Genomic DNA, 13735 nt, shown 5'->3' with positions numbered 1-13735 from the left:
GTTAATATCTCATGCAGATGCGACCAGTGTTCTTAAAAGATCATGGTAACTCTTTGCAATGTCAATCAATACATTAATGTAGTCTTAAAAATTATTCTCTATTTTTTTAACTTTCCCAATTTCACAGTTTACAAAAAATGAATCATGTTCATTCCTTATGAATACAGAATTTGAATAAGCAGGAACATAGCTAAGTTAGGCTGCTAAAATGTTGGACTGGAAAACTTGCCTTTCATAGCACTCTAATAAGAGCAGGTCAGGGTTTTTCCCAATGACACTTTTTCCATCAAAAACATCTGTTTCATTGAAAGTGAAACTATCCACAAGAGTTGGCTATTTCAGTTAAACTTTATTTAGGAAAACAAAACAAAACCAAACAAAAACATTTAAGTAATTAATCAAGGAATGTTTCAGCAATTCAAACAGAACATTTCATTTTGAAATTACTTTTCATTCTGAAATAACTTTAAAATTAATGTGTTTCATGTTATATCTTTATACATAATTTTGTAAAAATCAGTGTTTCAGTGCTATCGGAACAACACATTTTAATTGATCCTGGGAAAAAAATAAGTTACTCTTTGGAAAATATTTGATATTTTGTTTTAGTTCAGAATGAAAACAAATTTTAAACTGGTTGAATTTCCCATGAAATTGAAATTCTGACTCCTTCATTGCCCTACCAGTGATGTGTACCCCAGTGTTTAGTCTGTTCGTTTTGATGCATATTATGTGTTAACGTTCTGTTATTGTTCTGTCTGTTTTACAGTATTATGTACATATATGTTTCAGTATATGTGGTTTGTTACTGTACATAATATATACAAAGTGTATGTGTGTTTTTCTCAACATTCAATGCATGCCTTACAGCATATAGTTTATGTATATGCAGTATTTTAATATGTCAGTATGCAATGTATACAGTTCACAAAAAATAAATGAACTTGTTTATATACTGTATGTGTTTTTATGCATATTAATGGTGATTTCAGTGTGTGACATGTTCTTGACAATTAATTATGTTCAGTGACCCTAACAAAACCGCTTAGAATGGTTTCTAAAATAGAATTCATTTAGAAGACATTTTAGGGCTTGAGTCTTTCAGCAGTCCGCTATTTTCCAGTTGGTCTGTAGAGATAAGAAAAATACATGCAAATCATTAAAAAAAGTCAATACTTACAGAAATTTTCAACTGAACCAGATGGGTAATTTATCTTGATTTCTTTGCTAAACAGGCATATAACCTGATGCACACAGAATGGTAATATTAGTATCTTAACTAAACTGGTGACCTTAGCTTTCTCAGTTAAGAAGGAAAGGTAACTTGCAGTTGTATTGTAAAGGGCACTGTTCTAATGAAAGCATCTGCAGACACTATATAAAGGCTGTTTCTGTGTGACATGGGAGGGGCAGTTTGAGGGCTCTATTGTCCTGTTGTCATCTATAGGTCAGGATACATGGTTAAATTATGCCTCCTGTCCTACATCATGGTTGCCCTGCTTGGTGAAAAAGGCAGTAAATACATCATGGGAGATTCACTGCCAGGAGGGATTGTAGGAGGTTAATTCCACAGATATAACTAACAATTTTTGTCCCCTAGTCAGAGATGCTGGAGCATAGGGTACTGAGCACCACTGGGTCTTATCTGACCCCCTAGAATCAAAAACCTCAGCTACTGCTGCTGTGGCACAGGCACCCAACCTGAGACCTGCTGCTGCCATGAAGAAGGCTCCCTGGGACCTGCCATTTTGGCACCCCTTGTGAATCGGCACACAAGGCAGATGGCCTACTTACCCACCCCTAGTTATGCTATTGGTGAATTCTACTGCCATAGGTCCAGCCCCAAAGGAAAATGGGGACATTAGTTAGTCAAACTACTGCTTCCTTAAGGGATGATGATGGCCTGTCAAATTGAAATATTTGGGTTTGGTCCAACCCCTTTTTGTTTTCAGTGAAAAATCAGTTATTGATGAAAAGCAAATTATTTTGAGCCAAGAGTTTGTTGAGCTGAAAATTCAAGTGAGCTTTGAAAAAAAAAATGTTTCCATGGAAAATTTTCAATCATCCTCAACTATATGAAAACAATATCTTAGTGAAAGAAATCTATGAAGATTTTTTTTTGGAGGGGTTATTTGTTTTTTACTAAACCCATAATTCAGAAAGGTTTCCTATTTCCTGCTAGGGTCATAGATCTTTTAAAGTAGAATATTTCAACTGAGAAAACAATTTACCATTAAACTGTTATCTATTTAAATTTAGCAGAGTTATTTCCTTTTCCAAAGGTACAAATGTTTTTATTCCCATTAAGTGGTCCAGATGCTTTTAGTTTCATCAATAGAAAATACAATGCCACACTATCAACTAGTACAGTTTTATTAATGTCCCCAATTACTGTATGGTAGCGTTATTCAGCAAAGAAGGAAAAATAAATGCCAAAAAAAGATTATTCTGGCTTTACCTGCATGGACTTTGCATGGACTTCGGCCCTAACTATACTGTCCCTTTCCATGTTTATCTTCCACTGAAGTCAGTACTATTTTGTTTATGAAGGCCTAGCAATTTTGGAAGGTATACTTGCCATAACTAGTTCTGATTATGAAGGCCCACACTAAACCAATGAAAGAGGATGACACAACTTTCTTATAAGAGCCACTGTTTTTGAAGAAACAAAAACGTAAAATTGGTGTGGAAAAAAAAAGTCCTTGCTGAAGTTTTGTCTCCTTTTTTGGAGAACAGTTGGAGTGAGGGGAGCTAAGAAAAACAAAGTATCTTGAAATGAAACTTGTCTTTGGGTGCTTTTACAGAAGAAGCTATTGCACAGTGGTTACTGCACATGTATTTAGTACTTGTACAAGCAAGTACTAAATACATGCTCAGTAACTGGACTTATTGCTCAGTAGTGCCGATGTGTGCCTTTTAAGTGACGCTACAGTCTGTGCAGTTGTGTCTTGGCATGGTTTTTGCCACACAACGCTATGGCACAGTAGTATTAGGCTACTGCGCAGTCAGCGTCTCATGTAAGTGTGTCCACTTACGGCCATCCAGTTATAGGCTTAAGTATGGTATGAATATTCCATTGGTTTTGCTGGCAAGTAATCTGTTGGCAAGGGGTGATAGCAAAGTATCCATGATGTTTTTATTAAATTCATCATATCTTTAGCTCAGTAGATGGCAACTGGTTTCTGATGTGGCTGAATTTTGTGGAGGAAGTCAATCTGTTTTTTTGTTCTTTGACACAGGCAGACCAGTGTTGGGTAACTGGTCATCTCTCCTGAGAACCTCTGTCTTGGGGTGTTGTAAGGAATTATTCCAACATGCTTTCTAGTCTATATGTTGATACGGCTATTTGAAGAGATAGGCAGCTTAGAGTGTATTGTCTCCAATAGGAAAACTGGCTTTGTGTCTCCATTTCATCAGAACCAGCTGCTGTGGTTGATCAGCTTTATCCTTTATCTTGCTTGGATGAGAAAGACACATAAACCTGAAGCTTATGGTTAGTTAAATGATACACTTGAAGAATTGTTAACGCCGATTTGCTTGCCCAAGAGGGAAAGTTTGCCTGCCTTGGCACTCTAATTCACAACCTCTCCTGTTGGCCCTTATACAATTCTGAATATTCAGGCAGTGGTGGTGGCCATTAATGTTTTTTGTCATTAACTCCTACCAAAAAGGTAGCAACCTTCACCACGTTTAGATGTGGAAATTGGCAGAGTTCCATACCTTTATCACTTTAGGACTGAATTACTTCAGTGTATTCTAGATTAAGCTAATGCTTAACATCAACAGCTTCTCGTTTGTATCCAACACTATCTTAGGAATTGATTCAAACCTGGTTTAAATTGGTTTAAACCTTAAAACGTCTATCCTTAGTTTCCTGGAAGATCCTCACTTGCTGTGTTGTGCCTGTAGTAAATCAGATGAGGTGCTTGGTGGTGGTAGAACTTGTTTCCTTTGTCAGCTTAAGAGGCCCAAATTTCTATCTACGTTACAATTTTTTCCTATGGGTCTATGAAATGGATGAATAATTGAGAGTATGGTAGAAAAGTTTGACTGAAGACTCTGATGGGATCTGAGAGAGTTAATTTAGTTTATGTGCATGGATTCTCAGTAGCATTTATATTCATTCAAAATAATCATTCATGTGCACAGAGCAGTGGACAAGAACATGTTTACGAAATAAAATTCTGTCAGCAAGTATTATTAAGAGAAAAAGATATGTTGACAATAATGGCCTGTCTTACCAAATAATAATGCTCATTTTATTTTTATACTATATTTTATATGACAGACTACTTAAATGGAATGATCTCTACCAATAAGAGTACAGGGATCTTGTATAGTGACTGAGAGGTATAGTGTAGAGCAGTGGTCAGAAATCTTTTACTGTTCATATCCTTGAATATACACTTGTTTCAGGAACTTTTCAGCATATAAATCCCTGCACTCAGATTTACTCTACCTTCAAAGTGCTCTTTCCCCAATGCCAAGTGGACTGGTAGGAACAGATTTCAAAGAGCAGTATGTGATTTACCCAATTTACCAAGCCAAGTGTGTGATCTTGCCTTCAAGGCTAAGGATTTTGTGTGTGGATAGTAGGTTGTTTAGGCAAGAACACATAGTAGTACATGGTAAGCCTGCTGTGTAGACCTACCCTTACTGCCTCAACAGATGATTGCCTTTACTTGATTCATCCAGTTTATAGAGGAATAGAAAAATTAAATGTAGATTATGTCTAAAATATTTCACTGTTGTAGATATATTTTAATAATAATATAATAATATTTCCTCAACTCAGTAATTATAATCACATTGGGTATTAAACAACCTGACCTGGAATTTGTTTAGCATAGTAAAGAATTGTTACTTTATATATAGGAACTATCTTCAATTTAATACCTAAAAGTATGATTTTGTTCATTTGAATAACATTTTGGCTTTCTATGCATTTCAAAATAGTTAAGGGGAGAAATCTGTTTGAGTTTGCACATGTATACTTACCATGTCATCTTTCATATCCTGTTTAGGCTCCAAAGAAGCATTTGCAAAATGGGATTATTCGCGGATACCAGATAGGTTACCGGGAATACAGTGCAGGGGGCAATTTCCAATTCAACATCATCAGTATTGATACCACTGGGGACAGTGAAGTTTATACCTTGAATAACCTGAAAAAATTCACCCAGTATGGCATGGTGGTGCAGGCTTGTAACCGGGCTGGAATAGGACCTTCTTCTCAGGAAATCATCACCACTACCCTAGAGGATGGTAGGTTCTAGGCAGACAACTATCACATATGCTGTGGAATACGGGTTTTTTTTTTTCATTATTATTATTTCTTTATTGGGCCTTTTCTTACCAGTTACGATTTATTTATCAAAGTGTATCTGTTACCTGATTACTGGTCATCAAAAAGAGCATAATAGAATGCCTGCCTCAGAGATAATAGGTTAGAAGCAGTCAGCCAGTGGAAGTGTACAAATTTCAAATCGCTACCTAGGGCATTTAGTTCACTTTAATGCAGACAACTATGCTAATCTTTTGTTGTAAGGAGCTTGACTGAGACTTTCCTTAGAAAGTCCATTGCTTTGATATTGACTCATTTGTTGACTTTGTGCTCCCATTACTATATCATGGTGTGGCTTACTATCTTGCATAGTGAAAACAGTAAACCTGAAGTTATATTTTTTACAATAAAATGTGAAAACCCATATCTGTTCTTGTGTACAATATTTTAACTTGCCAGCTGAAAAGGAGGCATTAGATTTTCCAGGCATTTCCAAGTTAATAAGAAAAAAATGTTGGTGCTTACTGTCTATTTCAAGCTGCCTAGGTAATTCAGAACTATTTTCCAAACCACACGAAAGAGCAATTCTCAGGCAATGATAGAGAGCCCTCTAGTGGAAAAAGAGAATTATTCCACATGCTATAGAAAGGATTGATTCGCCAAAACAGTACAAAAATATGTTAAAGGAAGAAAAATACCATGGATGACCCAGGTTTTTAGCTACTGTAAATTGGCATAGCTACACTAAAATCAATACCATTTGGGAACAACTCTGCATGTTAAACAGAATAATACAGTTCTTAAATTCTTGATTGTTAGAGTGTTTGAGAAGTATTCTTCATTGAACATTAGTGCTTTTCATTTAGTGAAAATATTGTTAATACTGGACAGAGACCTGCCAGTTATCACCAAGCACACATATTTGTTAATATTACATGAAATTTAAATAATTTCTTCAGACCCCAGCATGTTTGGGTGCTTTCTTGGCAACATTTGTTTTAACATCTGGGTGTGTTTTTAGGTCATTAAGTGAACTGAAAATAAGATAATTATACAGGCAAAAAGACAGAGTAATTTTACAAATGTTTTATTTCATGCTGAAATGGCTGACTAAAAATGTATTAAGTTTCGATCTAAATTTTTCAAATGTAAATTTCTATGGTAACATTAAAAATATATATTTCAGGAAATTTCTTTGCTTTCCCCCTCAGCCTGCTGATAAGTTGAAATATTTCAATAAACTGGAAATGTTAGTGGGAAAACAATCTAAAAAATGTTTATGTTTTTGTAATATTTTCTTGCACATTTCAATCAGCTGTAGCTATTTTTCTCTTAGTAGGAAGGAAGACATGGATGAAAGGTCATATTCCAGGAAGCAATTATGCTTGCAAAAAGCAACGAGTTCTAATTAACTGAAAAAGCATCTCTGTTTGTAATGAAGTATAAGCTATTGTTCAAATAAAGGATTTGAATCTAGTAATAAAAACTGAAAGCATAGCAGAAGGAGACTCTACCAAGATAGGGGGAACAAATGTGCATTTTAAACATTCAGTTTTACATTGGCCTGTAGAGCATGGATTTACTTGGTTTAAGAAATAATCCAGAGTTAAAAATGGTGAATATCTAATTCCAGTGCCCAGTTGCCCTCCAGGGAATGTCCAAGCCACTGCTACATCACCAGAAACCATCTCTATTTCCTGGTCTACACTTGCCAAAGAAGCCCTGAATGGGATTCTGCAGGGATTCAGGGTTATCTACTGGGCTAATCTCATGGATGGAGGTAAGATGCATTAATCAAGCTATCAGATGTGGACTAAGAACACTGGCAAGATACCAGACAGTTCATGGTAATTTAGTTCTCTTTTGTAAACAGTGTATAACAACACTTTACATTTACTTTCATCATCATTTTACAGTGAGCATAATGCATCTGTAACATTAGCAGCTGTTATACAACAAATTATGAACATGTTCAAGAGGTTGTTCTAACCAGAGTCTAATTCTTGCTGCTCACAGATACGGCTACCACCTTCCATTTATGCTTATTTTGCTGGTTTTCAATACTGAACAAAAACATCAAAACAACTGTTAACAGCTTACACATCCAAGAAAAACCAAATTAAACACAGCTCTTATTTAAATATCAGAGATTTTTTTTAAACCCTGCATTGAGGTATAAGAGAGAACCTGTATGACATTTCATTTTCTTCTGTTCAGCAAAATTACCTCTAAATGTATTATATATGTATATGTTACAGTGTAACTACTCATGCTAATCACTAGGGGTGTGCAAAACAAGCTGTATTTGATTCAGATTTGGCTCAGATCAGGGACAGTGGTTCAATTAATTGATTTGGATCACTGTCCCTCATTCAGTTTGGCTGAATTCAAATCTGAAGATTCGATTCTGATTCAGAGAATCAGTAATTTGGCCATAGACACAGCTTTAAATGTTTTTTCTACATACCTTGAGGTACCAGGCATCCTGAACACTGAGATGGTGGGGTGGATGGAGCATCCCACAGGAGCATGGGGAGGCCCCCCATGTGCTTGGCAGGGAACCCAGAAGTGCACCAGAAGTACTTCTGATCCACTTCCAGGTCTGCCGAGAAGCGCACAGGCCCCTCTCCCCCCCGGCTTGGCAATCAGCTGCAGGAGGAGCCAAGGTGCACCCCCAGACCCAGGAGGCACCAATCACCGAGCCAGGGGGGCATGGGTGGGACAGACCTGCGCACTCCCCAGCAGACCCAGAAGTGGACCGAAAGTGCCTCTGGTCCACTTCCCAGTCTGCTGCTGAGCACACTGGGAAGTCCCCAGTGCTCCTGTGGGATGCTCCATGCACCCCAGCATCACAGCATTCACTAGTCACTTGCTATATTGAGGTACGTAGAAAAAAACATTTAAACCTGTGTCTATGTCCAAATCATCGAATCTTTCCAAATCTCTCCTAATCAATTTGGAGGGTTCCGATTCAATTCAGAGAGATTGGGGCTGAATCTCCGATGAATTGAATCAGGGACCAAAGCTTCACACAGCCCTACTAATCACATATTTTAATGTACTATTTATTACAAACCGCATTGAGATTAAATACATAATTGCCATATTAGATATAATATGTTTATTTGTAAAAACAAGCCTGTTACATACGTGTGTATGTGTGCACATATTTTATATAAGATGCACACGTGTGCATGCACAGACACACACACACACCTATCTATATCTATATACATATTGTCCAGCAACAGGCAAACTGCCCTTGCCCAGTTCCTCCCAACTCTTCAGCCAGGGAGAGCTGGAGGCTGGGGCCACTAGCACAAGGTACCTATATATACCTTTTGTTTTTGCAAATAAATTGTATTCAGTTCAGCAATAATTCATAATTTTAATAACCATATAATTTCATCTCAGTGTGGTTTGTAATAAATTGCACATCAAACATCTGAATAGTTACACTGTAAAAATAGCATCCTTTCAGTCCACAGAGATGTTCCCGTTGGGCATTTTTGTTAATTTGGGGGGTGGTTTATTTGCTGACAATATGCGTTTGTTACCATATTTGGGATGAGAACACATTCTTAGAGCAATGCTTTTTCAAGCATTGGTTTGAAGTACTCAGAGATTTGAGTTAGCAGGAAACCCAAGATAAATGCATTGCTGGGCAACAAACTAAGTAAGTGTTCTTTATTAAGTTCTGAAATGTATCACCTGATTGTACCTTCATATATGTTCCTTTCTTAATAAGCTTGCACTATTATTTATTTTATGTGTTTTACTCTGGCAAATCTATGTGAGGGAGCTGGATTTTATTCTGGGTTTTTTTGTCTATCAAAAATAGTTAAATATTAGCTTAAATTGCCTTGACAAATTCTGCCCTCTATTAGTCATACTTGTGTGGCCATGAGGTTACACATGTGTGACTGAAGTCAGAACATAATTACGTAATCCCCTATTACTGCTGATAATACCTGTGTCAGAAATAATTTAAGGTAAATTGCTCGTGCCTTTGTACATTAAAAATAAAGTCAACAAAATTAGCACAGTCAAAAATTGTGCTGTGTTCAAAATAAGCAATGTGAAATACTAAATAGTAGTTTTGATTCATCAAGAAAATCATTCCATTGACTTCAATGATCAAGCCGTGTAAGTCCATTTTCAGTGCCTTGCTGATGTCTACATTACAGTATATTCTACTGTATCTTGCAAAATGCAGCTACTGGAAAAATAATATTTAAGCTTGGATATCTTTATTTTATTTAGTTCTGTTTTGGGTATTTTTTGATTAATTTGGGGATTCTTCTAGCTAAATGTGGTCATTTACCATTTCTGTGATTTTTTCCTGTTTTCTGCAACATGCTTTACATCATAATCTACATCGTATGTCTTTGAAAACACATTTGGTTTTATCCCTTCTAAATCTATTGTTAATTAGCACTAATGAATAAAGAATATTTTAGAGTGGGGTTGGCCATAAAGTTTTAAACCAAAAGATTGCTGTTTTTCTTTATGAAAAATGGTAATTCTTCAAAAATTGAAAAAAGAATTAAGAAGATGTTTGATTTTATCCAACGTTTATTTTTCAAGGAAATGCTGTCTTCTATTGAAAATGCTAGCAATACCATTATAGAAATATTTTGTTTAACAAAAAGCTCACTCTGGATCAATTTTACTTGCAATCAGCATTTTGACAAAGATTTTAAGACTCTTTTCTGTTAACAGTGTGTTTTAAAAAAACCCTGAAAAATGGGTCTATTTTTGAAGTATATGGTATGAAAACATTTTTCCTTTAGTCTTCAGATACTTTTGAGTACTGCTTTATAGTACTGAAATTGTCTGTTAAATAATCATGAAGAGTTCTTTTTCTTTTATGGTTGCCTGTTCCTGTATCTGACATTTTACCGAACTCCTATTCTCGTATTTCATGAACATAAATGGTGAAAAGAAGAAGGATATTGCCAATAATCCATTGGTTCATTTTTTCTGTTCCTTAGAGCTGGGAGAGATTAAAAATGTCACTACTACTCAGCCCTCGCTAGAGCTTGATGGCTTGGAAAAATATACTAACTACAGCATTCAAGTGCTGGCATTCACACGAGCTGGAGATGGAGTCAGGAGTGAGCAAATTTTCACCCGCACTAAGGAGGATGGTAAGAGCTAAGCACTTCTCTATAGCCAGTTTGACACTATGGATTACTGTGTAGCAGAGGACAACAAAGAGTTAGGAGGAGCTGAGAAAGGGCTGTTTTCTAGGCCTGTGTGAAGGGGCTAGTATTTGCTTCGGATTCAGGTTTGGCCAATTCGGGGGACAGTGATTTGAGTCAGTGATTCGAATCGCTGTCCCAAATCGATTCAGCCAGATCTGATTTGGAGATCTGGCTGCTGCCAAATCTTTGACTCACACAGGCCCATTCCCTGCTCACTCTCCCAGCCCCAGCAATGGCTGCCCTGCCCACCCCAGCTCCTGCACTTTAAAAAAAAAAAGCCCCAATTCAGGTGGGGGCGGTGATTCCTGCTGCCCCTCACTGCACCATGCTGCATGGGAAGCTCTGCACAAGCCCCTCACCCCCCACTGTCCCAGCACCCCCCACCATGGCTGCCACACCCACCCCAGCTCCGGCCCTTTAAGAAAACAAAAAACCCCAAACCCCACAGACTCACTGGTTCCTGCCCAGTAGGGGGTGAGCCCCGCTGCCCCCACTGCCTTGCACCATGTGGGGGGCTCTGCATGAGCCCCCCCGAAGCCCTGAGGCTGTTGCAGGAGCCGATGAGCCCAGGGGTATTTTGGGGGGGTTCTTAAAGGGCCGGACCTGGGGTTGGCAGGGCAGGGCTGAGGGGGGGCAGGGAGCTCATGGCAGAGCCCCCCCACACAGCATGAGGCAGTGGGGGGTAGCGGGGATTCCCCCCTGTCCAGCAGCACCCAGTGAGTGGATTTTTTTTAAAGGACTGGGAGTTGTGGCTGGGCAGGGCAGCCATGGGGGGGGGGTCTGGAAGAGCAGGCGGGGGTCAGGGGCGCTCAGGGGAGCTGAGGATGGGGCCTGGCAGGAGTCCCCCCATGGTTGCCTCCCATCTCCTGCTCCTACTTACTGGCTCCAAGTCTGGGTCCAGCTCCCTCCTGCAGCGGGTGGGGCCTGCCCAAATCATTGAAGCTCTCTGAATCTTTTCTGAATCAATTCAGACCTTTTTGTTAGTCCCCTGATTCAGTTCAGATTTGGAGATTCAGCCGAATCTCCTCCAAATCAAATCAGCACCTGAAGCTTTGCACAGCCCTACAGTTTTCCCATTGCAGAGCAATATGTCCCACAACAAAGCACATGTGCAGGGGCGTGCACTATGGCAATGTTTGCCATTGCAAGCACATACCCTTGCATGTCTGGATGCACCCGTTCAGTGCAACATAAAAACTAGGCCTTTTTGTATATTCTTTCCTTTGTTGACAAGTTAAGAATTAACACGGCAATGCAGGAAATTGTTTACGTCTGTGGTGAACTTTAACCACGTGAGGAGTGATTTTTTTTCACAAATGTAACAAAAACCTGTTTAGCCAGATTGACTTTTTGGGGTTTTTAAAATTGTCCTTCAGACATTTCCTAATTCTTTTTAAACAGTTTAAAATGGGGGGAAAGTATGTTTTGTTAACTCTTTCATAATGTACTATATGGCTGACAGGATTTTCCTCAAACTAAAAAAAATCAGTAACACACAAGAACATAACAAACCTGAAAAGAAAAAGAAAATATTTCTCCCCTTTCTTAAGTCAGGTAAGAAAGCAAACAAGCAAACTTGGGTAAGTGTATGTCCAGTTCATAATGTAAGAAAATATATAAGCATATGAGAAAAGGTTATAAAGAAACTGTTTTAATATAGAGATCACTCTAGGAGGCTGTAATACACTATGTCCCTAAACTCCAAAAGCAATAAGAGTTACGAGACTAACTTGTTCCCGTGCTTTTGAAAATCTCATGAAGCACTTTTCTATGTCTTTGGAAATTTGACCCCCAAAATGTTTTTACAATAACTGGACAGAGAATCAAGTATAAGGGTGCATCTACATGAAACACTAACTGTGCAGTATCCTACTACCACTGAGCAATAGTGTGCTGGGCAAAACCCATGCTAATACACTGCTGCGCAGTAGTATTAGGCTGCTGTGCAGTTAGCACCTGAAAAAACTCATGCACCAGCAGTACTGCACAATAGCACAAGCTACTGCACATTGATTTAGTATTTGGTTATCCAAGTACTAAACTTAATGCACAGTAACTATGGGACACCAATGAGCATGTGGATGTGGCCTAAAGCAGGCTAATAGTATTTCTTTAAAAATTTCTTCAGGGAATTTACAGTATTTTTTTTTTTTAAATAAATTTCCCAGTTTTGGGAAAAATATTTAAAATGTCTGTATTGAGACTTGCTAAAGTACTTTAAGGAAGTTAAAATCCCAACTCATAGTGAAATTCAGTGCATGAATGTACATGATTAATTTAATGCAAGTTTTCAAATAAACTTTTTGGAGGTAGTTCTTAAACTTACATCTACTTGCATGTTTTATTGTGGTGGAGTGGTGTCAAGTGGCTTTAGGAGAATAAAGCCCCTAATTAATATTTCTTTTCATTATTCCCTCAACCCTAGGTAGGCTATTTGTTCCTAGGCTGTTTTTATTTTCACTATTTACATATTTCCTTTTATTACTTTGAACAAAGAAAGGTTAACAGCAAAATCAGGAGTATATCTCATAATTCCTAAATGTAGTTCTGCTTCCAGCACTCAATAGAAGTAGCTGTGTGTGAACACCTTTATCCAGTCAGCAGCAATTACACTCTCTAAAACTGCTTCAGGATTCTGCTTCCTACTCTGTGGGCATGTATACATGTACTATTAATATGATATAGGCTTACTGCACAGTAAAATACTGTACAGTAAACCTTCCCTGGGAGTGCATCTACATGTGCACCCTATTGGGAGCAAATCTGTTCCCAGTGGGAGAAGCCCAATACAGGGCTGCTCCTGCCCTGTTCTGCCTCCCTGCAACAGCCAGTGGGGAGCTCCAGGCTCCCCAGGAATGCTAACCTGGCAGTGAGCACAAGGACCAGTCCTGATGTGCATGGGGCCACGAGAGCTCTGCTGGCTGCAGTAGCAGCTGTCTCCTGGCCCCATGCACATCAGGAGGGGTCCTGATGTGCAGATGGTTGGGAGACAGCTGCTGCTGCAGCCAGCAGAGCTCTCCCAGCCCTTTGCACAGATGCCAGTGAGCCCCATGCCCAGCGGGGCTTCCCTGCCTGGCAGGGGGCTTACTGGAAGCTGTCCCACTCCTGGGGCAGCTGTCAGTGAGCCTCCAGCTGCCCTAGAAGCAGGACAGGTCCTGGCCAGCCCCCTGCTGGGTAGGAAATCCCTGCCAAGCTGGAGGCTTACTGGCAGCTGCCACAGGAGAGGGACAGGTCCCAGCCAGCC

The 13735-nt window shown here is 38.9% G+C and overlaps 1 protein-coding gene across 1 annotated transcript in view; it reads left to right on the top strand.

The window, feature by feature from the left end:
- The window catches only part of DSCAM (DS cell adhesion molecule), a 628177-nt gene that overhangs the window by 500402 nt on the left and 114040 nt on the right, over positions 1-13735 (top strand). The window contains exons 16-18 of the mRNA XM_090031636.1: positions 5025-5265; positions 6918-7064; positions 10279-10434. Of these exons, the coding sequence (XP_089887762.1) occupies positions 5025-5265; positions 6918-7064; positions 10279-10434 (544 nt within the window). The remainder of the gene's footprint in view (positions 1-5024; positions 5266-6917; positions 7065-10278; positions 10435-13735) is intronic.

The sequence above is a fragment of the Crocodylus siamensis genome, chromosome 1 (genome assembly GCF_052110815.1).
Source record: "Crocodylus siamensis isolate JL-2025a chromosome 1, ASM5211081v1, whole genome shotgun sequence".
Taxonomy (NCBI): Eukaryota; Metazoa; Chordata; order Crocodylia; family Crocodylidae; genus Crocodylus; species Crocodylus siamensis.
The sequence above is the reverse complement of the archived record's forward strand: the minus strand, read 5'-3'. Positions and strand labels throughout refer to the sequence as shown.